The 26459-nt window shown below is 38.1% G+C and overlaps 1 protein-coding gene across 2 annotated transcripts in view; it reads left to right on the top strand.

Moving 5' to 3' along the window:
* Positions 1–26459, top strand: part of LOC120531347 (kinase suppressor of Ras 1-like) — a 205869-nt gene that overhangs the window by 72497 nt on the left and 106913 nt on the right. For both annotated transcript variants that reach the window (XM_039756660.1, XM_039756661.1), the window contains exon 2: positions 24487–24627. In XM_039756660.1, the coding sequence (XP_039612594.1) occupies positions 24487–24627 (141 nt within the window). The remainder of the gene's footprint in view (positions 1–24486; positions 24628–26459) is intronic.

Below are 26459 nucleotides of genomic sequence, written 5' to 3'. Positions count from 1 at the left end.
TGCTCTCTCTCCGCCGGCCTCAGGGATTCCCTCTGCTCCCCCAGAGGGCAGCCAGCCGTACGCGTGCACCCAGCAACGCGTCTCACCATATTGGAGGAAGGCACCCAGCCGCTTAATCCTCCCTTCACTCTTGGACGCCTTGACGGTGTGCGACTCCGATAACCAACAGGAGCCCCTGTCCCGTCTGCGCCCCTTCATATCGGAGGAATCGGCACCCAGCCCTTTATTCCTCCGTTCACTCTGGGACGCCATGACGGTTTGAGACTCCTTATGGAAAAGAAGACGCCTCTGTCCCGTCCTGCGTCCCTATAGTGCGGCGCAAGACCGCAGCCGACTCGGGGCGGAGGGCGCTAGGACCCGGGGCACTTAGCAGCCCGTGTCCACTCAGCGCCCTCTCGGACTCCCCCCTCGCCACGCGCATACAGCCAGGCGGCGCACCTCCTGTCGGAGGGCTGCTTACTCGGAACTGATCGTTATCATCACAGCCTTTCTCAGCAGACCCTCCCGTATGCTTTACGGAGTCGGCTGTACTCACCGTCTCCGCTGTACCTCTCCGGCTGGAGATTCCAGCGTCGCGCCCGTCCCGTTGTTGATTGAAACGTTCTCAGCGCCGCGAGCGCCTTCCTCTCCAGTTCCAGCACCTCAGCCCGGAGAGCACATAGCATCTGTAACACACGCTGCTCGGTGGGCTGAAGAGACACCCCCAGCCCCGCCAGAGCAGCCGGCAAAGACAGGAAGTTAACCGACGCGGAGCCTACCTGTCTGTCAGCCTCCGACGCCGGCCACTTCCTGTGGGCCTTTCCTCCGCCCAATCGGGTCTCCCCTGCCCGTGATGGACATTCCTTGGTCCCGCCTCTCTGCAGTCATCGGCGGGCACACAAGACACACCGCCCAATGGCGTGCCTGTCAGGGGAGGGACTTCTGGTCCGCGCCATCTTGGCTCCCCTTCTGCGGCGGCGTGCGTTTGCCGGCAGCCTTGTTGTTGCCAGCACCTTCGAGCTGCAGCGTCTCTTCCTCCGCAGCCCTCGCGGCTGCCGCCGTCCTACCGGAGCCCCGCAAACCAGCATGCGCCCGCCCCTGACGCGGATCCGGAGGTCCCTGCCTGGAAAACAAAACACGCCCGGCCCCAAGGGCCGGCTGCCGATAGGCGGGGAACTCACCTCCCAGGTCCCGTCTACACCGAGGAAACGTCCTCGGCGTGGCCTCTCCGGACGCCATGCCGCCCCGGCGCTCCAGCAATGGCGCGATCGCGGGAGCCCGCTGCACTCCTCCAATGCACGCGCCCCCCGCATCAGGGAATAACGGCCTCCTGCGGACCCCTGGCGGTCCATGGGGTTCTTTACCCGCTGGGCTGTGTGCACGCAGCCCCGATGCGTGCGTGGTGGGGTCCCCTGCTGCGCCGGGCCGTCCACAACAAATTTTTTGATAACAGGTCCCCGCCTTGGAACAGGCGGAGCATCCTGCCAACTACGCCAGATGTGAACGGCACCCGGGCACAGACAGGCGGACATCTTGTTTTCAAACCACCACACGTTTATTATACAGAATATTTACAATAATTTGGTCACAAAGACCCCAGTTCATTGGTCACACAGACCCAGTCACGTGCACAAACCCCAAAACAGTCTCAATCCTGGCCACAATGCCTTGTCTTCGGGCCGCCTCCACAACTCCTCTTGCCTCGTCCTTCTTCCACCCGACTCTAGCCCCGAATGAATGGAGACGGCCCCTTTTATGGAGGACCCGGATGAGCCCCAGGTGTTCCCGGCAATCGTCTGGCCACGCCCAAGTGTGGCGGAAGTGCCGGCTGTCCTCCCGGCTGCTCTCCGGGCGCCGTCATAAATCTTCCCCCCAGCACTTCCTGGTGTGGCAGGAGTGCTGGGGAAACAAGTCCCAAGGCATTGGGGCGCCTCCTGGCGGTGACCACGGGCCCCTACAGGGAAGGGCTTCCATGCCCTCGACCCGTGGCCCCCAAAACAACCCGGAAGGCAAACCCCACGTGGTCCAGGCAGGGCTCTGACCCTCTTCCGGTCCCTCCTGGCGTCCCGGCCGGGTCATGGCCCCTGGCATCCCTGACAACTTATAATCCAGTGTAGTGTTCTCAAGATTTCAGCTGCTGCTTAAAATCTGCTGGGAAATTATGTGTTTGGAATTGCTATGCTTATTAACAAGGCATCTGAAAACACAGGTTAACATGATCTCCATGCCTGATGTTTGCCCATCCTGTTTATTTGCTGATCTTGTAATTCATATTTCAATCCTCATGTGTACAGTTATTACATGGTAACATATCTGTTTTTCAGTCACATTCGTAGCTGATAGAAGAGTCACCATGTGGGGAAAAAAGAGATATATATCCACATTAATTTAATAGTAGATATCAAACCTTAACTTGACAGAACTTATATTTAAGATTTCAGTGTGCTTAGCCAATCTATGGAACTCCTTATCCTTCTCAACTGAACAACCGTGTTTTTAAGAAACTATTATTCACCTGTTAATCTGTGTCTTTACTATGAAAAAGGTGGAATAATTGTTTCTGCTGCTGATGATAGAGACAAATTTAATATATAATGTTGATGTGCATGAAGAGGGGGCTTATTAGCTTATATACTAACAAATCTTGAAGGAATTTAATAGTATTGAACACGTTTGTAATTCTTTCACTAAATAGTTGGGGAAGATCCCTTGGACTTATTACACTTTTAGGAGAATGTTTGAAAACAAAATGATTAAAAAAGGTATTTTCAAAAATTTTTGGTGTTTCTTGCTCTTACAACAATCAGACACATTCTTACAGGTGCCACCATATTTTCTAATGTATGTATGATGATCCAATCTTGTAATGCCATATCTATGTCACCTGTATTGTAACATGGTAATGTGTTACATCAGAAGACTTAAAATAGCAGCAAAAAATGTGAACATCACAATAATTGAATACAAGAATAAAAATGATGTACAGGGATTGGTTGTGTGTTACAGTTCATCTTAGTGATGAGCATGTAGTGGTCAGTTTTAGTGAATTATTATTTGTAAATGATTTGGAGTTTTTGAGTGCCTTTTTTCAATGAACATGAGGAACCATTTCATTTCTGAAAAATTGGTCTTTAACACTAGAATTACCAGAGCCAATGAAAAAACTTGTAAATCTGGTTCACCTTAAATCACTTCGCACCTCTCCGTCAGCCTCTTTTGTCTTCTAAATGTGTCGATAAGCCCAAGCAGCAAGCAGCCTGCTATACCACCCATCCCCCCCCCACCCCCAGCCTCAGAATGGACAAGAAGTGCTCCCAGTTCCTGCCTTGATTGATTATTTGGGAGTAGGCTACCCAGAATTGTAAGGGGAAATAATTTGATATGTGTTTTGTGTCTACAACAATCTGTGTAAACACATCGTTAGAACAGAAACGTTTTTCATGTTTTTGTAATGTGATTTTTTTTTTTACATCATACCCTTGGTTTATTGTATCAGGAATGTACTATTATACATTATCTTATGCTCCAAGGGAACTGTTTAACATCATTCACTAGTTCATTGTATTGGAACTGTTTAAGATCATATCCTAGATTTATTGTATTTGGACTGTACTATCATACGATATCTCAATTTTAATCTTTTCTATACTACTGCTGAAGGTTTTGCTTTCTTCTAGATGTGCTCTACTGTTGACATGTCAGAGAACTGGGACTTCGTGACGTGTGGTCTAGCCTGACTTGGGGAGGCAAAAGTAGTAATGCTATTTCTCTACCCAAAGAATTTTAAGTGCCAGTATAACAAACTTAACAGTAATAACACCTGGAAATAACATTAAACCAAGGTCAAAGCTATCTTATGTAACAATGTACTACCTTAACTTAAGAATACAAAATGTCAATAAAAGTTTAGAAGTAATGTCTCTGTGACCAAGGAGTGAAATTTGTGAACTGGAATATCAGTGGTCTCAATCTTGAATTAAAGAGAAAAAAGTATTCTCTCACTTAACAGGTCTAAATGCCAAGATTTGACTTATTAACAGGTCTGAATGTAGTATCAGATGTAGTATCTGACCCTGTAGGGTGATACTTATGTCTTGGTGATGGGTAATTTGTTTAATACCAAAGTGATTTTAATAGGTATTTATACACCTAATGTAGATAATAGAGATTTCATCCAAAATATATTTGCATCTATTCCTAACATTCACACTCATAAAATTGTAATTGCTGAATACTTTAATTGTCTTTTAAATCTAGACCTGGATAGGTCTTCCACTGTAGTGGAAATAAAATCTAATACTGCAAAAATAATCGCACATTTTGTAATGCATCATAACTTATTAGACCCATGGATATTTTTAAATCCAAATTTAAGAGCATATTTTTTCTTCTCACCAGTACATTATTGTTACTCAAGGATTGATTATTTCTTCATAGACGATCATTTTTTGCCCACCATCAAATCTTGCAAGTACAACACTATTTTACTTTTGAACATACCCGTCTGATCATGGAGTTTAAATAACTATACTCTACATAGTCATCTCATAGCTGCCATTAGCTGATGAGAACTGTACAGAATTTATATCAAAGCATATTGATTATTTTCTAGAGACAAATGCATCATCAAAGATCACTGCAGGATTACTCTGGAGAAGCTCTAAAGGCCATTTTTAAGAGGACAGATTATATCAAATCTTTCTCAGAAAAATACATTGGAAATCAAGAAGACATCAGAGTTAATCAGTGAAATTACCAGAATAGATCAAAAATACGTCAGGTCTCCAAATGAGGCACTTTATAGGAAAAGGCAGGTTTTGCAATCAGAATTTAACCTCTTAACAACTAAAGAAACTGAAACACCCACCTTAATCATAACAAGATTATTATGAACACGTAGAGAAGGCTAATAAGATCTTAGCTCAATGCTGTAATGCAATAATAATAATTACAAACACAGATGGAGATAAAAACTTTGATGATAAAAATATCACCCACATACAGTATTTAGTGAGTACCATAAGTTCTTCTTATATATAAACGTTTACGCGTGGAAGTGTGTTTGTCTGTCTGGCCCGAAAGTGAGAGGTGGAGTCAGGGTAAGAGTGCCGCCTACAAGGATACACAAACGAGGCCAGCATGTCAGCAAAGCGAAACCTCCAAAGAGTCACGTGTTTAGCGGCTAATACAGAAGCAAGGCGAGCACATCAGCAAAACGGTATCCATTTTACTTTTCCTCCCACCACTAATACACAAGCGAGACGAGCATGCCAGCAAAAGGAAACCTATGAAGAAAGACCGTCGCTTAGCCGCTAATGCACAAATGATGCGAGCACGTCGGCAACATGAAAACGCCAAGGAGATAGAAAGTAGTTCCTTCCAATTAAATGAAATCTCTACATTTCAATTTTTTTCTGTTTATTTTAATATTTTCTAGGACCCTGTGCTTTTTACAGCATGGGCTTACACAGCTAGTACTGTATATTATACTCATTTAAAGAAAAGACATAATCTGAAGTGTTTTTGATGCATTAGAGATACCTCAACTAGATACTGTTCATGCAGAGAGACTTGGTAAACATTGGACACTCTCAGAATTACTAGACGCTATAAACTCAGTTCAAAGTGGGAAAACTTCAGGCCCTAAAGGCTAGCCAGTAGAATTTTATAAAAGCTTGTCAAATAAATTATCTCCACTATTATTTCCAACGTTTATAGAAGCTAGAAACAACAAAATTCTACCTCAAACGTTTCGCCAAACATTAATTAATGTGTTTCCTAAGAAAAATAAGGCATCATGCAGACCAATCTTGCTTCTGAATAATAATGTTAAGATATTCTCCAAAGTTCTAGCTGGAAGGAGTGAGTAAGTGCTTCTGTCAGTAATATCACAAGACCAAACCAGATTTATCAAATGCAAATACTTCACTTGTAATCTTCGACAGTTGTTTAATGTAATATATTCACTGATTAAATCTGGCCCAAACATGTATGCATGGATCATATTGCTTTATACCAGTACCTCAGTTTGTATTAACAACATTATTTCAAACTACTTCGAACTAGAATATGGTACTCGACAAGGATTCCCCCCATCACCATTGCTCTTTGCAATCGCCATTGGCTGTTTACTTTCAAAATTCATCAGCGATAAAGGAGATTATAAGGGAAGGACTTGAACAGAAAATATTACTATATGCAGACAATATGGTACTGTGTATATCAGACCCTCAAAATTCTGTGCCAGCAGTCATAAAAGCACCAGCAGAATTTCAGAAGATATCTGTTACAAATTAATTTGGATAAAAGTGTACTTTTTGCAGTGAACTCTCTAGCACACAATATTAAATTGGACACCTTTCCATGTATATTAGCAGATCAGTTTAAATACCTATGGGTAAATATCACAAGTAAATATAAAACTCTTTTACAACAAAATTTTGCTGCCTGCATAGAACAAATTGCACAAGATGTGTATAGATGGTCTACCCTCCATCTCACATTTGCAGGGAGAATCAACATTGTCAAGGTGAACATCCTTCCTTAGCTTCTTTTTCTATTTCAAAGCATTCCCCATATACATCAATACACTAATAATCCAATTACACTTCACTCACTTAGAATATGGAACCAATATAGGAAACAGTTTAAGAAGCCTTTATCTGTTGCTCCTATACTGTACATGACAGCCACCTTTTTCTACCTCTCTCATACCTACACAGTATTTAATGTTCGGAAAATGTCTGGGATTAAAACATAGATTTGTATATAGATAATATTTTTGCATTCTGTGAACAATCACGCATCAAATGTAACTTCTCATCAACACAGTTTTTCCACTACTTTCAAATTAGAACCTTTGCTAAATGGATCCTGCCAAATTGTCCTTGCATACCAAGACCCTTCACTTGATATTTCTGAAAAGGAGTGGAAGGCAACAATGTTCTAGAATACACTCTTGCTCCATTTTTGCAAAGCATTCAGTCATTCAACTTAAAATCTTTTATTGAGTGCATTTATCTCATTTAAAATTGTCAAAAATGTATCCAGGGTAAGTTCAATCTGTGAATGTTGCACTCTAGCTCAGCAAGCCACATGTTTTGGGCATGCACCAAATTAACATAATTTTAGACAAAAATCTTTGAATGCCTCCTTACAATCACTCCTAACTCATTAATGGCTATGTTTGGTGTACGTCTGGATGGGCTTAAAGTGGAGAAGGACAATTAAGCTGAAATTACCTTTTCCTAATTACTAGCACATAGACTTATCTTGGTCAACAGGAAGAATCCCACCCACCTCTTTTAAGTCAGTGGGTAACTGATTTACTATACTAATTGAAATTGGAAAGATCAAATTCTCACTTAGAGGATCTGTTCAAAACTTTTTTTTAAATGTGGCAGGATCTGATCAATAATATTTTAGAATAAGTATCTACAGTCATGGCCGAAATTATCAGCACCCCTAGAATTTTCCCAGAAAATGCACCATTTCTCCCAGAATATTGTTGCAATTACAAATGTTTTGGTATACACATGTTTGTTTCCTTTATGTGCATTGGAACAACACAAAAAACAGAGAAAAAAAGCCAAATCTGACATCATGCCACACAGAACTCCAAAAATGGGCCAGACAAAATTATTGGCACATTTTCAAAATTGTGGGTAAATCGTTTTATGTCAAGCATATGATGCTCGTTTGAACTCACCAGTGGCAAGAAACAGGTGCTGGCAATACTGCAATCACACCTGAAGCCAGCTAAAATGGAGAAAAGTCGACTCAACCTTTCTGTTGTGTGTCTGAGTGTGCCACACTAAGCATGGAGAACAGAAAGAAGAGCAGAGAATTGTCTGAGGACTTGAGAACAAAAATTGTGAAAAAATATCAACAATCTCAAGGCTACAAGTCCATCTCCAGAGATCATCATGTTCCTTTGTCCACTGTGCGCAACATAATCAAGAAGTTCATAACACATGGCACTGTAGCTAATCTCCCTGGACGTGGACGGAAGAGAAAAATGGATAAAAGACTGCAATGAAGGATAGTCCGAATGGTGGTTAAACAGCCCCAATCAACTTCAAAACATATTCAAGCTGTTCTGCAGACTCAGGGTGCAACAGTGTCAGCTCGAACTATCTGTCGACATCTGAACGAAATGAAATGCTATGTCAGGAGAGCCAGGAGGACCCCACTGCTGACACTGAAACATAAAAAAGCCAGACTGGAGTTTGCCAAAATGTACTTGATGAAGCCAAAATCCTTCTGGGCGAACGTCTTGCGGACAGATGAGACCAAGGTAGAGCTTTTTGGTAAAGCTCATCATTCTATTGTTTACAGAAAACGGAATGAAGTCTATGAAGAAAAGAACACAGTACCTACAGTCAAACATGGTGAAGGTTCTAAGATGTTTTGGAGATGTTTTGCTGCCCATGGCACTGGATGCCTTGACTGTGTGCAAAGCATCATGAAATCTGAAGACTACCAAAAGATATTGGGGCGTAATGTAGAGCCCAGTGTCAGAAAGCTGGGTCTGCGTCAGAGGTCATGGGTGTTCCAGCAGGACAATGACCCCAAGCATACTGTACCTCTAAAAGCACCCATAAATGGTTGAAGACAAAGCGCTGGAGAGTTCTGAAGTGGCCAGCAATGAGTCCGGATCTAAATCCGATTGAACACTTATGGAGAGATCTCAGAATTGCTGTTGGAAGAAGGCATCCTTCAAATCTGAGAGACCTTGAGCAGTTTGCAAAAGAAGAGTGGTCAGAAATTCCAGATGAGAGGTGTAACAAGCTTGTTGATGGTTATAGGAAGCGCTTGATTTCAGTTATTTTTTCCAAAGGGAGTGCAACCAAATATTAAATTGAGGCTGCCAATAATTTTGTCCAGTCCGGTTTTTGAGTTTTGTGTGAAATTATGTCAGATTTGGCTTTTTTTTTTTCTCCGTTTTTTTGAGTTGTTGCAATGCTTATAAAGGAAATAAACGTGTATACCAAAACATTTGTAATTGCAACAATTTTCTGGGAGAAATGGTGCATTTTCTGGGAAAATTCCAGGGGTGCCGATAATTTCGGCCATGACTGTATATTGTGGAAAAGGCTTTTCTCTGGTTATTGACTGTCCTCTCTTTCTTTTGGTTTTGTTAATTTTGACTTGATTGCATGGAAAGTTATTTGCTTCAGATAAAATCAATAAAAAATATATACAGTATAAAAAATGAAAGTATGTATACAAATCATTTTAACAAAATTATAATTTATTTAATAAGATTCAAATATTTTAAAGAAGTACAACTTTCATGTTCACTCCTTATCAATATGAGACAACCTTTCATACTCGGTAACATGTTTCCTGGTAGCTGACTGTTGAAGTTTCAGCTGTACTTTGACAGTAGTGTAAACTACAGATAGTCTTTTTTTTAGTTTCATTTTATTTTTACATACTAAGTATGCACATTTTATAAACTTTAAGCCAATAGGCCATGCTGTCCTAAATAGCAACAGATGCTTGTTTAACTTCTATTTTATTTATGATCTTATACCTCAGAGCACTTCCAATTGTCATTCCTTAACTAACCTGGTGTTCACATGTAAGCTCCACTCTTACCATTCTCTGTTAACAGACAGAAAAGCTCATATGTTTCCTTCAGGAAAAACAAGACCAAGAATTTTTTTAACTTCTATAAACAAGCAGAATCTCTATATTCTGAAAGTTTCAAGTTTTTTCCCCATTTCTTTTGTTGTCCCATTGGCTTCAATTGTACGCTGCTATGGGAAGCTGTTTTTTTATTTGTAAATACAGCTTCACATAATATCTCAAATAACTATGAACAATGAATGTCACAATTCCAAAAACCTAACCAACTTCAGAAACACCACAAGTATGGTTTAGCCTGCAAGTATGATAACATAAGAACAAAGAGTAAAATTAATCATGCTGTTTTTTTTGTGCTGTCTAGTATTCTATATAAAAATGTTGATATGTGCGGCTGATGTGCCATAACACTTTAAGGTTATTGCTTCAGTACAACAGCAGTATTCTTTTTCCTGAATATTATATTTATTTATTTATTGCATCAAAAAAACAATTTGCAGGCTGCAGAAACAAAGTAGAATATTTAATAATAGGATAAATGATTTTGTATTGGACATAATGTTTTTAGACCTGTTTTAATTCTCAAGAATAATACAGTTGCTTTAGGCATTGCATAGAGTGCTTGTATTTCCTTTTAAACAGGCTCAGCTTAAACCACAGTCTTCACTGACTCAGGAAGCCTGTTGTATGTCTGTCCCAGGGATGGGCACTAGTAACGAATGAAACTGGTAGTGATGACAGTGAAACCATTGTCTGTGGTTATTAATGCTATTACTACTATCTTTCTTACTACTGCTATAACAACAGCTCCCCACAACACAGCCTAAAATCCATACCTCACTGAGACAGTTTGTTTCCAGATTCATAGAACCCAGCTTGATGGAAAAACTATAAATAGGGAGCTAGCAAAAGTGATTGCCTTTAACTTCCAAGCTATTTTATTATAGTGAGATGAAGTCCATCCATCCATTACCCAACCCGCTATATCCTAACTACAGGGTCACGGGGGTCTGCTGGAGCCAATCCCAGCCAACACAGGGCGCAAGGCAGGAAACAAACCCTGGGCAGGGCACCAACCCACTGTACGGTGTGAGATGAAGCACTTTTATTAATATTCTGAAGCCAAAATATATTCTGCCAAACGTGTGAATTCTGGAAGGGAGACGAGACGTGATCTTCTCAGAAGACACCTAAAAGACCCGCGAAATGAAAGAGATTGGCCACGGAGCATCTCGAGGGGACCTTAAACATGAGACTTGGTGCCAAGAGATTGCAATTTGATGTCCCGCGAGACAAGGCAGTGAGACAACATTTAAAACAAGTTCACAGACATCTAACCAAGCAGTTGTTGGAATCCTTTTGGCAGAAAGACATCATGTGCTCCCAGCTCTTAAAACAACGACAAGCTGAACATGCAGCTTGCCAGCAGCAGCAGCAGGAAGCCAGCAGATGATCTGACTGCTTCTCCTTAGCGTGCATTCAGCCACCAACCATGCACTCACTTCACAATGCGAGTGGCAGAGATGCAAAGTGGCAAAAGGACACCTGCTGTACAGGCTTTGAAGTGATCGACACAAAGCGCGACAAGCAGAAAACGCAGCTCGCCAGCAGCAACAAACCAGCAGATGATCCAACTGCAACTCCTTAGTGTCCGTTCAGCCCCCCCTTCACAACGTGAGCAGCGTTATATGTCCTGCGAGAAAGAGATTTAACCTTGCCCGAGGCAGGGATTAAAAGACAAGTATTGTCTTTACAAACGTTTTTACAAAAGTAAAAGGGAAAATAATGCAAATGTAACAATTGCCATGAAAATAACAATCTCTTTAAATTGTATATCTGGTAAACCAGAGTGAAGCGAGCAGGGGAGCCCCTTAGTACTATTAAAAATAATTAATTAGTACAATAAGTGTTTAGGAAAGACAACCTTAATCTGAATTAGATTAAAAGTAGGGACAATATATTTTGTATGTGGTTTTCACTGATATTTTTAAATATTTAAAATGTTTCTTTTTTAAATCAGCAAAACAATTTACATATTAATCAATTGTGCTTTCTCAGCTCTCTAAATGGATAGGGAAGGGCATAATCTGATCAGTTTTGATTTTTAATTTATGGAGTGTAATGAAAATTTGAAGTCAATAAAATCATTTAAGATTAAAACATATATATAAAAAAAATGAAACAGTTGGCTCTGAATCTGTTCATTAAAGAGACCTCAACAGCAAATTTGTAAAAGCTAGAACTTTAGATGCAAACATTTTGTTAGCAATGAAAATAGAATACATTATAAGAAAGTGCTAAAATTGCTCCTTGATATCATTTTATGGACGAAAGACAAAAATCGATTATTCATAGCAAAGTGTAAAGGAGGAAGGAGGCAATGAATAAAGACCTAGAAAGTACTATGTCAAGAACACAAAGGAAAGAGTGTCATGTCTTGAGCATGCACAATCACTTCTAGACTCACATATGTTTATTAACAGTGTTGCTAATTAAATCAATAATTGTTAGTGAAGAAAGAATAATTAATTCAGCTAATCAAAACGCCTCCAGGAATTTCATTAGGGAGGCAATGGTATGAAATATGAAATATTGGAGGAGAAAAGTGAAAAGGCTAGAAATGGCTAGTCGTTGGCCTGATTTAAATATAACTGGTTCTCCATTTCACTTGCTGAACAAGAGACTTTAGCCGGGAATCCCCCAAAACAAATAAGAGCTTAACATGGGTGTAGTAACAGCTTGACAAAAATAACTCAAGAGTACTCTTAAACTATTCTACCATACTGCTTTAATTTATGTTTACATGATCAGTCCCATTACTCAAACTGTTCTTAATCTAATATATATCTATACTAATAAAAGGTAAAGCCCTCACTGACTGACTCATCACTAATTCTCCAACTTCCCGTGTGGATGGAAGGCTGAAATTTGGCAGGCTCATTCCTTACAGCTTCCTTACAAAAGTTAGGCAGTTTTCAATTCGAAATTCTATGCGTGATGGTCATAACTGGAAGCTATTTTTCTCCATATTCTGTAATGGAGTTGAGCTCGAAAGCCGTGGGGGGAGTTTCGTGTGACATCATCACGCCTCCCACGTAATCACGTGAACTGACTATCAACGCAGTACATAGAAAACCAGGAAGAGCTCCAAAAAGCGCTGAAGAAAACATGCATTATATAATTGAAAAGGCAGAGAAACAATAAGAACCGAGTGATTGACATATACAACCATATTCATGAGTGCTGCTATTTTGGAAACAAAGCACGGTGTAAACCTAAAGTTTAAATTAAGTTCATAGACAGGCTGCCGCTGGTGTTTGTCATGCATCACTTTGTAACTAAGTTAAAATTGCAGGTCAAGGGCTGTGCTTATGCAAATAGACTGTGTTTGTGGGGGATTGACAGTTAAGGCGGGTGGGGGAGTGATGTCATCATCTCCCCTCCCATTCACCTCATTTCACTGTGAGCTGAGCTCTGCAGCTAACGCCGTCTTGAGGAACCAACTTTGTGATGCTGCCACCAAATACTCACAGAAAAATCCACAAATTAATACACACGCTGTCTCTAGAGTTTCTCCACACTGAATCCTCTAGGCACTACTTACAAAAGGTTACATTGACAATCGTGTTACGTTATTTTTAAAATGTTTCCTTTTCTTAGCATAAGCACAGCTGAGAAGCTTCGATGCATGTGCTCCATAACGCGTTAAAAAATAATGCATTTAATCACACTTTGCATTCTAAACAAAGGGGAACTTCTGTCAATGCATGATTTCCTGGTACACCGATTACATTGATCAGCGTTTCCCGATTCATTTTACCCTCGCACCCCCATTTCAATTCAGATGCCTCCCATTTCCAGTAAGGCTCTGCTGCGCGATGACAAGTAATAAGTCTCAGGGACAGACCCTACAAAACGATGCCATTGATTTCACGCAAGATTGCTTTTCTCCTGGACAACTATACAGTAATCCCTCCTCCATCCATAGATGAAAATCTGCGAAGTAGAAACCATATGTTTGTATAGTTATTTGTATATATTTTAAACCCTTATATACTCTCCCACACTGCTAACCTCCTATAAAAAGTCCAGTAAAAAAAACTAGTCCTGTGCAATTGGAAACCACCGATTTAAACATTGTCAAAAATGGTGATATCACTGACATCATACTGGTGTATGCTTCATTCACTAAGTTTTAATGTATTACATTTTCACAGAAAAGAAGTGTCCAGTCTGAAATTACTGTATGCAGAGTTGCACTACTTTTGCTAAACTTCAGACTAGCACCAGATTGCTAAAGGTATCTACCTTTATTATCACAGTTATTAATGAAAACTAGTTAACAGCACTTAAAATCTAACTATTTCATGACAGCTAATAAGCAAATCCAGATACACTGCCTTCTGTAAATTAAATGCTAAAATCCAAGATTTTGTACACAACACCAACTATCTTTTACAGATGATGCATTAAATGAAAAATAGTACCATCAAATTTATTTTAAACTTTAATGAGATGTAAGTTGTGATGGAAGAACTGTATATTTCATATCCAGACTCCTAGTGTGACCAAATTTTAAAAAATAAACAGTACTGTGCAAAAAGTTTAAAGCATCCTTACCTTGTCATATAAATTTTGCCTTAAATGTTAATTTTTGTCTTCTTCATTATATAAAATTAAAGAAAGAGACTTAAACAAAAGATCACTTTTCAGATAAAAAACTTGTTTGCACAAGAATAAACAAATGCAAAATTATCAATGGCACAATGAATTGTTTACATCAAATGGATTAACTGAAACAATAACTAATGCACAGGGAAACAAACTGGTTGACAGATTCAAAATGGTAAGGATATGGAAGATGTGGCAATTTAACCTTCAAATCATTCACTCTTATCCTAAGGCAAGAGTGAGCACAACAACAAGACACAAGGTGGTCATCCTGCATCAGCAAGGTCTCAACCAAGCAGAAGCTTCACAGATGACAACAATTTTAAGATGTACATACAGTATATTGTTAATGTCTGCATTCTTTAAGCAAACAGGGGCAGGGTTAACAGGGTCACTAGCACTCATAATGAAAGCAGTTTAAGTCTCCATTTTGTCTTATACTGTAGTTGATATGGAGAATGACTTATAAAACAATATAAAAGGTTTCAGATGAAACTAAAACAACACTGCATATATGCCTGTATTTTTATAGGAAATATTTATATATGTATTTATGTATGTATATTTATATATAGTTTTGGACAACTGAATACTAAATTGGGGCAACATATATTGCTTAATGACCAGATGCTAAGAAATAGTTTTTTAAAATTAAACCTTTAAGCAAGTACATTTTATTATTGAGGGCGGCACGGTGGCGCAGTGGTAGCGCTGCTGCCTCACAGTTAGGAGACCGGTTCGCTTCGGTCCTCCCTGCGTGGAGTTTGCATGTTCTCCCGTGTCTCGTGGGTTTCCTCCGGGCGCTCCGGTTTCCTCCCACAATCCAAAGACATGCAGGTTAGGTGGATTGGCGATTCTGAATTGGCCCTAGTGTGTGCTTGGTGTGTGGGTGTGTTTGTGTGTGTCCTGCGGTGGGTTGGCACCCTGCCCAGAATTGGTTCCTGCCTTGTGCCCTGTGTTGGCTGGGATTGGCTCCAGCAGACCCCCGTGACCCTATTTGGATTCAGCGGGTTAGAAAATGGATGGATGGATAGACATGAAGTAACACCCTTTAGTCAAAAGTTTAAACTGTTCTCCATGACAAGACAGAGATGACAGTTCTTTCTCACAATTAAAAGAATGCAAACATATCTTCTCTTCAGGAGCAGAGAATTTCAGAGAGAGAGAGAGCGCTCGCAAAGAAAAGCAAACAATCAAAAAATCAATACGTGTGCTTTTAAGTTTGGCGAAGCACCGCAATAAAGCAGCATTTTTTAGAGGAGCGTCAGTATCTTCTAAGCAAACAGCCCCTCTGCTCACACCCCCTCTGTCAGGCGCAGAGAACGTCAGAGAGAGAGAGAGTGAGAGAGAGCGAGATTAAAGCAAACAATCAAAAAATCAATAAGTATGCTTTTGGAAGCACCGGGATAAAGCGGCATTTCTTAGAGGTGCCTCCGTATCAACTAGGCAAACAGCTTCTGTGCAAACAGCACCTCTGCTCACACCCCCTCCGTCAGGCGCAGAGAATGTCAGAAAGGGTGAGAGAGAGGCAGAGACAAGCAAACAATCAAGCACCGTGCAGGAAGCATATCTTATAGCATTGAGGAGTTTTAGTTAATATGTAATACGTGCTCTGATATTGGGTAGCTTCTAAGCCATCCGCCGATAGCGTCCCTTGTATGAAATCAACTGGGCAAACAAACTGAGGAAGCATGTACAGGAAGTAAAAAGACCCGAAGTAGCGAAAAATCTGCGTTATATATTTAGATATGCTTACATTTAAAATCCGCGATAGAGTGAAGCCCTGAAGTCGGCGATATATAGCTGGATTATTGTACTTGCATTCTCACTCTTCGTCGTATTACAACCGGAGTGCAGCCAGATACTTTTAAGTGCCGGGTCTTAGCTAACATTAAATTAAGCCGTGGACATCGCAACATCACACAAGAGAGCAGCTCACGTGAACTTACTGAACGCAGTACGAGTGATCACGTTCTTGCATCAATCCCGTTCAAAAAACGCATTACACAATTGACAAAGTAATGGCTTTATATGGCGTTCATTTTTAAAGCAGCAGAGAGGCTGTGTGAAGGCAGCTACACAAAAAAACAGCAGAGCGCCACACTCTGATTGTATTCCTGGCATCACCATTATACCCTCTGATCTCCCATTTCAATTGAAATGCCTCAAATTTCCAGTAAGGCTCTGCTTCGCGATGACAATTAATAAGTCTCAGTGACACACTCTACAAAAGGTTGCCATTGATTTGAGGCAACATTGCTTTCCTCCTGAACAAAACTATACGTTGCATTCTCAAAAGTGATATATATACACATCCCGATCTACATACTGTCAAATAAACTAACCACACACCCTAGCGAAACATGAGAGGCTTCGCCTTTAGCGTTGACGTCTGAGGTTCGATTCCTGAGAGTGGGTGCAGTGAGTGTGTACTGTCTGATGAGCCCAGAATTAGGGCGAAGCACATGCCGCGTACTGTTTGCATTATTTGATAGTAAAACTATTTCAATATATTCAATATATATATATATATATATATATATATATATATATATATATCAGCGCTTCCCGATTCATTTTACCCTCGCACCCCCTTGGTTTGGGAAGAAGTATGAAAAAATATGAGGTTAAAGCAGAAAAACAGATCACCAATTGAAGCTTTATGAATAATAGATACTTTATTCACCATCAATAATTGTTTTGGTAAAGCCATACTCAGTGTAATCCTCCTTCCATGTTATAATTTTTCCGCGACTAGATTAAATAAATGGTAAAAAAGTAAGAGCGAAGTGAGGGTGACTTATTCAGGCAGGCAGGCGACAGCTCAATAGCTCGAATTTGGATATAAGTAGGTTCTATTTAGTCGCCAGAAATATCTTTGGTAGGAATGGAAGTTGGATTTAGTCTTTAAATTTCTATGGTGAAGAAAAATGTATGCAATGATGATTAAATTTAACTTTCATTCCTACTAAACATGTTTCTGTTGACCAAATAAAAATTACTTATATTTAAAATTTAAATAGAACTTGAACAAATACGCTAGTTCATAATACCCATGCAGCACTAAGTGCACGTAAGATTAGGAGTCATCCGTTTTAACAAGCAGCGTATTGCACTGATACGAACTAGCCTGCCCATTTAATTATTCAGGAATGGATAGATAAATTAAGATTTTGTACAAATAATGTTTTTCATTTTTCTTCCTCAATGGATTCTGGCGCACCCAGCCCAGCAATAGCTGCTCGCACCCCAAAGGAGATATATATATATATATATATATATATATAGATATATAGATATATATATATATATATATATATATATATATATAGATATATATATATATATATATATATAGATATATAGATATATATATATATATATATAGATAGATAGATATATCTATAGGTGTATATATGTGTGTGTGTATATATGTAGATGTGTATGTGTGTGTATATATATATATATATATATATATGGCCGGCCATTCATCCCAATTGACAAAACAATTACATTGTCAATCATGTTACGTTATTATTAAAATGTTTCCTTTTCTTTTTCATTACTTCTTTAACACACTACTTCTCTGCTGCAAAGCGCGGGTATTTTGCTATATATGTATATGTATGTATATGTATATATATGCATATATATGTGTATATATATATGTATATATGTGTGTGTGTGTGTGTGTGTCTGTGTCTATATACATGACAACAACACTCATATCAGTGACAAAACAATTACATTAACAATCATCTTACGTTATTTTTAAAATGTTTCCTTTTCTTTTCATAACTTCTTTAACACACTACTTCTCCGCTGCGAAGCGCGGGTATTCTGCTAGTCTTATATATAAATGTCTATGCGTGGAAGTGTGTGTGTCTGTCCGGCCCGAATATGAGAGGTGGAGTTGGGGTAATGGCGCCACCTCCAAGGAAAAAAAAAAAAACTTGCTTAGCCGCTAATTACACAAGCGGGCCAGCACGTCAGCAAAACGAAACCTCAGAAGAAGGACAAAGTGGCTTAGCTGCAATCATAATCATTTTGCAATCAAAATGGTATCCCTTTTACTTTTCCGCCCGCCGCTAATGCACAAGTGATGCGAGCACGTCAGGAAAACGAATCCTAATAGGAGAGAGATGCTCAGAGTAGGTCTTTTTAATTAAATCTTACATCTGTACATTTGATGTACTGATGATTTCAATAGTTTCTAGGACACCGGGCTTTATATATGACTCACCCACCAACAACAACACTATTTGCCAGAATGGTACATCTAGGCCAGTAGGTATCCACTAAGAAATTAAACTTTGCTATATCAGTATTTAGTATTTAAACTCTCCCCCATGAATAGAGAAAATAAATACCCCAAATTTCAAACATACCTTGACAGATTTAATTGAAATGTGTGGCGGTATGCATACTTAAAAGCCTGAACAGCACCTGTCCTTTTGGCTGATTGCTTTGTTTCCCCTAGAAATCCTCTGCTCCTGTTGCGGGTCCCGCTTCCGTTGTGCTACCCTGTGATGTTTGCCTATTCTTTTAAACGAGAACTAACTGCATACTGAGCTCATTTTACTTCTGAAAGAGACATGTTTGTTTGAAGTGTTTGAATAAAGTTCCTGTCTCTGCAATCTCCTGTGTTTCTGTGCAATTCTGCGACCCAAGTGTGACAACATGAATAAGTGTGTTCCAATTTCCAAGGTTGACACCAGCCATATCCCTTCCAAACACAGCCTTTTGTCAACCTTTTTGTCTGAATGAATCTCTGCAAAGGTGTCTTCTCAACTTGGATTTACACCTTGGTTATTAGATGAAGTATGGGGCTGTTATTGGTACAAGCTGCAATTCAGCCATTTACTCTGCAATGCAGGTTGGAAGGTGCAGCTGGATTTCTACATCCCTATTAAATCTGTCATCTTAACAGACCTTTGTGTGGCACTAAAAAGGCTGTCAAAATGGGCAATGCCCGCTTTTTCCTTCAATAGTTAGGCATCTGGCAAGATTAATCAACAGTCTGATTTTAACATTGTGTGACGGAATTCATTTCAGCACAGTTTCGTAAAAAAAAAAAAAAATGCTGGCAATGTGTGGTCATTTGTGTTTATAAAGATAGCAGTGTTTAAATGTGTTTCCAAGAACAGCTACTTGGAGAGCCCATTGTTGTTTGTCAGGACATGGTGGTAAATTATATTATCACAGATGTCACTACACAGAGTAGCAGAAGAGTGAAAAGAATCACAATCTTCTTTCTGTCCCTACAAGTTGTATGTTGCTCACATTCATAATCCATCTTGCCAAAAAATATTTTAACCTGCTTAAACCAATTTAGAGTTATTTTGCCCCAAAACCATTCTGGCAGTTTGTTTATAACCATTCTAAAATAACAATGGCTATGAGAGCTACATAGGATGTTATATTTTGGAATCAGTTTTATAAATGTATTTTTTAACAAAGCAGTGTTGGAAAGAAACATGTATACAACAAAGGAAAACACATTTATGGTTTGCATTAATTTTTTTAAGGCAATGGCCGGGTACTAAATCCAGGTTACTTCCTGTGTGGCATTTAATGCTGCCAGGATTATCACCCTGAGATTCAGAGAATTTTATAATGAAAGAATAATTTTTTGTAGAATTAGACAATTAATGACATCAGTTTTGAAGCATTATGTGAAATGTTATATTTTTTATTAAAATTGTATATTTTATTATATTATTACAATATGAGCTGTTTTTCTTTTTGATTTAATATTTTAGTATTTTTGAAAATGAGAATACTTTTGGTCAGAGAATATAGATTTTTGACTATATTTGAAAAGATAGATGGTGTAACCTGTAGGACTGTCTCATTTCTAAGTAAATACCTGTCATAATGTAGAATGCAGATAAATAATTGCTTCTTTTTTATGTTTCTGCACCATTGGGATGAATGATAAATATTTTTTATTATGCTGTGTAATGTATAAGATATTGAACAGAAGTAAAGCAGAAATTAAGGACAAATACTAGGTATATTTGAAAGGACGTGGGCAAGAAAAATAAGGAATCATCTGCTTATGTCTTCATATCCTAGAATGCAGATGCTTCTGTTTTTGTTTTTCTTGTAAATGTGATTTTTTTATCCAGTTTCTAAGAGCAAAACTCATAAGCAGTATAACAATGATCATATTCTGTAACTCCAATGACCATTGCAAAGTTTAACTTAATATGAAATGACAGTTTCAAAGGTTGCCTGATATTGGTGAATGGAGCCTGTCGTAATCATTGTTTTGGTTTGTGAGCCATGATCCTTTTGCACACTGCTTTTCTTTAAAGCTATCTTGTGATCGGTGTGTACTAGTTGCTTTGAAAGCTGTTGGACTGTGGTGTTTGTCTAGCATTTGGTGATCATTGCATTATGCTAATACTGGATTACATCACACATGTTCTAAAACAACAGTAAGCTTTAACTCCATCTGTCATTCTTTCTGTGAGAGGCTGATTGATTCATTCATTGATTGTGGGAATTTTGCCTGCATTTAGCATAAAGGCTGTATTTTGTATAGCTCTTTACTGAAGGCCACCACCAGGGACTATTTTTCTCAGTTAAGCATTTACATGATGATAGAATGTAGTGTCATTTAAGTGATCTATTACACTTACTTGAGGAATTTGGGTAGCTTTTAGCATAGTGCTGTTTTCCCTTCGGAGTCTGTTACGTGGAACAGTGCACAATAGAAATGCAGCATGATTATTAGCTGCTAAACATGTTGACAAGTGTGTTTAGAAAGAACAGAAAACTCTAACATCTAAAAATGAACTAAAAATGTATCTTTTTTTTAAATTATACAGTTTGCTTTCAACTGATAAACTTAGGGTACACAATTAAAATATAATATGGTAAAGAAACTGTAAAACAAAGACAAAAATAAAAAAACACAAAGTCCATATCAAAAATAGGCATTTGAGGCTGGAAGTAGTGATAAGTATATAACAGTGTGCTGTAAATATGATTTATTTTGTGAGAAAGGTATTTTATTGAAACGCTGTGGGTGTTTATTTATTTGTATTAAGTTGCTGTATATGTGTACTGGATAACTTGGTATTCTGTAGTGTGATGTAATCCAAGAAATAAGGAGGTTCTCCTTTGCATCCTCATTTGTTGGCTAACTTATTGGATTTAGATGTTATAATAGTGCTATCTTCTTTTAAATGTTATAGTAGCCTCCACATAACAGTAAAGTACTAACAATACACAGAGGACAGTCAGTAAAAACAAAAATTCAGTTAACAAAGGTCCTGGAGAAAATAGCTGTCAGGGGCTCATGTTAGGGGTTTTCCTTCCTTAAGTGGAGGAAAAATCAAAGTCTACCTGACATAGCTAGGCTAACTGACCAAACAGTCCTGTGCATTCCACAATAAATTAGAGTGCAGTTTACTTTGCAGGCTTTGGGCAGAATGAAATTACCTCTGATGTCCCAATTCAAAGCCAAGAAGGACAACTTGGGGAAAAAACGGCAATGTTGACAACCTATGCTGCATGATAACTAGAAGAAAAAGAAATTAGGAGACATGCTGATCATGATGGTTTCCACATTTTTTTAGTAAGTTGTGGTACCACTCATACCAATGTGAAAGAAAATCAAACTTGAGGCAGGTAGCCTGACCACAGTCTGTGAAGTGAGTCTGGTTGCATTTAATGAATCTTTTTAAACTCTTTCAGCTAGATGCTTGGGCAGGCCTAGGTGTTATCACATTTAATTGGTATGGTTATTTAACTGTGCTTCTCAGAGACACAGTCTCTAAGCTTGTATACAAACTCATCTTTTACTGATATGGAACACATTTTGTAAATTAATTGATCAAAGTGTAATATTGCCATTTTGCCTGAGGAGTCTACACGTAGGACATGCCCTAGACAAACATGGGTATGTTATTATAAGCATCTTGTAACATTCACAAAATAGGATTTGCAAATTCATAGTTTGTAAATCCCCCTGCTGTTCTTTTTATTATTAGTAATAAAAAAGATTGCCATTCTCTAATCTAAACTAAGACTGAAGCTTGTTACTTTCATAAAAGGGTTTGGTTACATGGGACTGAAATCAGAATATTACTTATTTGTTACTACTTGTTACTCAAGTAATGACAAAATAAAAATTGGTTAGTTAATATTGATGACCAATGCAATTTTGAGAATAGAGCAGCATCTGTATTTAATCATGTCTAGTTTACTGTGGGTGTAAATGTATGCATGGTGCATGGGCCATAAATAACATAAAGGTAGCTATATTTTTATTTTCTGTTGTTTTAAATAGTGTGATTATCTGTATAACTATGAGAACCTGAACATTGTCATAAAATAATGATTTTAACAATGCAATTTTATGTTTTCTACTGTACTTAAATGCTGTATATGTGCAGTACTCTATCTATCTATCTATCTATCTATCTATCTATCTATCTATCTATCTATCTATCTATCTATCTATCTATCTGTGTGTGTGTGTGTGCGCATTTTACTTAAGCAAAAAACAGTACATAATGTTGCTTTGTTAAGAGAACAAATGGACAAAGGTAATGACCATTTTAATATTAGCTCTCTATTCATCCTGATGTATCCTGCCAGTAATATGTGTATGGTAGGAGCAATGCTAAGACAAGGTGCCAAAGATTATTGTCATGTCTACTGAACGGGGCATACTTCTTCACATGCCCACATTTGCTTTTACTGAGCCAGTTCTCAATTAGCATAAGATATGGCAGAAAACAGAGTACAACAAGAAACCCCACAAGACCTGGGATATTTTGCAAACTCCACTCAAATAGGTGTCTTACCATTCTACCCAATATTAGAATGTGATGAATCTTCATTTTTGTCTTAACCTTATGTTTGAGAAAGATATTGCACCATTTAAAGGAACTGCCAAATGATGGACTGAAACTATATATATATATATATATATATATATATATATATATAGTGAACTAGTTTTTGCTTTAAAAACCAATTTAAATAAATACTAATAATGAATATGTGCAAAAATGTGCTATATGTGTTTTGATTTTATGGAGAACTTTAAAATAAAAAAGTCTAAAAAAAACCCCAAAATTATTAGACTGCAAAATATAAAAACTTAAATAAAAGGAAAATTTAAATTAAAGGAGGTAATTAAATTAGATCAAAAATGGTGCTACAGGAAGAGAACAATTAGCCTTGCTATGATCAGTTGGCTTAGTTTATTGAGGTTTATACCACTTTCAGTTTACACATTTTTGAAAAAGAAAAGCAGCAGTTAAATTTCTTCAGCATCATGAAGCAAGGCAATAAAGCCACAGTATTTTAATCTGTAATAAACACCCATTCTGTTATGTAGTTATGAAAAATGCACAGTAACATTTTCAGATGATTTTTACTATTATGGAAAATGCTTCTCATTCATTTGTCTTCCATTCCTTCAGCCTAACTTTACTCCGAAGATCTGTCTGTTTAGGTTCAGCTGTGGTGATTATGCTGATGCTGGGATTAGTTTAGACTCATTAATACTCAGGATAACTAAATACATTTTTCTGATTTTTTTTTTTTTTGGTCTGTTGTAAAGAAATCAAAAACCCTTTCTTAGCCATAGGGAATGTTAGTAAATTAAGAAATACTGAATGATTTGGAGATCATAAAGGAGTTATTTTGAAAAATACTAAAATGAAGTCATTGACATCCTTTACCAAGGAATGCAATAAAAAAACTGCTGAATGTATGATTTGTAGTGATATAGTATACCAGAATATCTGTGCATGTTGGTCAAATGTACTTTTGTTGGAATATATATTGGCCAGCGTGGGAAAGGTTTAACATAAAACAAGATTATTTTGGAGACAATTTCATGATAATACGAAGGTGACTTTATTAGTGTCCTTTACAGTTTACCGCAATTTGCAAGACATAATCTCCCTCTTTTCAATCTGCTGAAATCTTGGTGTTTTCTGTATTTGGCCAATCATTCTTATAATTTTAAAACACACATATAGTTGATGTTTAATCCATTCAGTCAGGTGTGTGTTGGGGGGTGCCGATGTAATATTAAAGTACCAGCTTGGTGTAAATTTAGAAGTTTATACTTACTATAGGACCTTTTAAAAATTTCACAGCAGTTCAACTTGACTCGGATCATCATCCAATATCACTATTTTCAGATTTTAATTTGCTTTCTAGACTTTAAGCTATAAAATGACTAATGCATGTTATTTTCTCTTTCTCAAATAGGCCAAGTTGTTGACGTACATCAGCAAACAGCTGCAATGCAAAAGCAAAGTGCCTTTAAATGAGCGTCCTGTAGCCTTAGACAGCTATCCTCGGCTTAGTGACTGGTTGAAGACCGTCAACCTCAGGAATGAAGTTATCCAGGTATGGACTAAAATTTTGTATTGTTGCAGGCAGATGTGCAGTAGTGTATAAATTGTATGGGCAGTGGCTTAATGGGAAGAGTTTGGTCTCTCTAGTTCTCTTAGTAAAAGATCAAAAATCAAAAGTAACACCATATTCGTAATCACGGATTTTGAAATAGTCTAAAACAACACCCCACATACTTATGTTTGAAATTTGTCATTTTTAACCTTATTGGATTGGCTCTTAGAGGCTCTCACACCTCCGGACAAGAAGAAAATATAAAAAATATTATATTCGTGATCAGCAATCTAATATTTTAAAATTACATCCACATGCCTATATTACTGAGCCCCATTTTTGTGTTTTGTGAAAAGTAGTAACTTTGAGCCCCATGTATTCCATTATTAGGTGAACCCTATTGCATGTTCAGCTTCTTGCCCTTCTGATCATTTTTTTCTGAAAACACCTATTGGTTTATTCTTTACCATAAAGGTTTAATTTCCTGCACAAAATATAGTCCCAAAATGGTCCAAAACTTCATTTTTTTGGGTGGGTTTGGCGGGCCAAAAATATGGAGGATTCCCGAAAAGCTTAACATCTTGCAAACCCAGACATCAAGATGAGTTGAAGAGTATGTCATATGTGGTGGGTTTTTTTTGTACTGGTGAGTCAGGAGGCAAGGGCCAAAAATTGAATTGATTTTTAAAATGCTAATAACTAACTTTTATGAAAACAGTTGGTGTAAGCTAAATGATCCTGTGCTTTCTTCTGAATTGTATAAATCTGTTTCAGTTTGCATGAGTTTGTTTTTGAACTTTAGGTAACATTGATGGAACTGCTTGTGGAATTGTCGAATACAGTTTCTCACACGAAAATGCAGGAAATGTGTTGACCATTTATGAGGGTATGAAGTACACCGCATTTAGATTTAACATTTTAATTATATATACATAATGTAAGTGAATTACATTGCATGGTCATTGTACTTTTCTTTTTTGTTTTTTCTTAAATTATTATATATCTAATTATTTGGATTTTTGTTTATCATTGGCTGAGCTTTCAAAGTAACAACTTACTTTTAATATATGACATGCCTTTTGGAAACAGTAGTATTTTAGCAGTGATATTAAGTTTATTGGATTAACGGAAAATATATAATATTCATCATAACAAAATTAGACAGGTGCATAAATTTGGGCACCCCAACACAGATATTACATCAATACTTAGTTGAGCCTCCTTTTGCAAATATAATAGCCTCTAGACGCCTCCTATAGCCTTTGATGAGTGTCTGGATTCTGGATGGAGGTTTTTTTGACCATTCTTCAATACAAAATCTCTCCAGTTCAGTTAAATGTGATGGCTGCCGAGCATGGACAGACTGGTTCAAATCATCCCATAGATTTTCGATGATATTCAAGTCAGGGGACTATGATGGCCATTCCAGAACATTGTACTTCTTTCTCCCTCTGCATGAATGCCTTTGTAGATTTCGAACTGTGTTTTGGGTCATTGTCTTGTTGGAATATCCATCCCCTGCGTAACTTCAACTTTGTGACTGATGTTTGAACATTATCCTGAAGAATTTGTTGATATTGGGTTAAATTCATCTGACCCTTGACTTTAACAAGGGCCCCAGTCCCTGAACTAGCCCCACAGCATGATGGAACCTCCACCAAATATAACAGTAGGTAGCAGGTGTTTTTCTTGAAATGCGGTGTTCTTCTTCTGCCATGCAAAGTGCTTTTTGTTATGACCAAATAACTTAATTTTTGTCTCATCAGTCCAGAGCACTTTGTTCCAAAATGAATCTGGCTTGTCTAAATGAGCATTTGCATACAACAAACGAC

Source organism: Polypterus senegalus, chromosome 6 (assembly GCF_016835505.1).
Source record: "Polypterus senegalus isolate Bchr_013 chromosome 6, ASM1683550v1, whole genome shotgun sequence".
Lineage (NCBI taxonomy): Eukaryota > Metazoa > Chordata > Cladistia > Polypteriformes > Polypteridae > Polypterus > Polypterus senegalus.
Note: the sequence above shows the minus strand (reverse complement) of the source record. Positions and strands in the feature narration are given on the sequence as shown.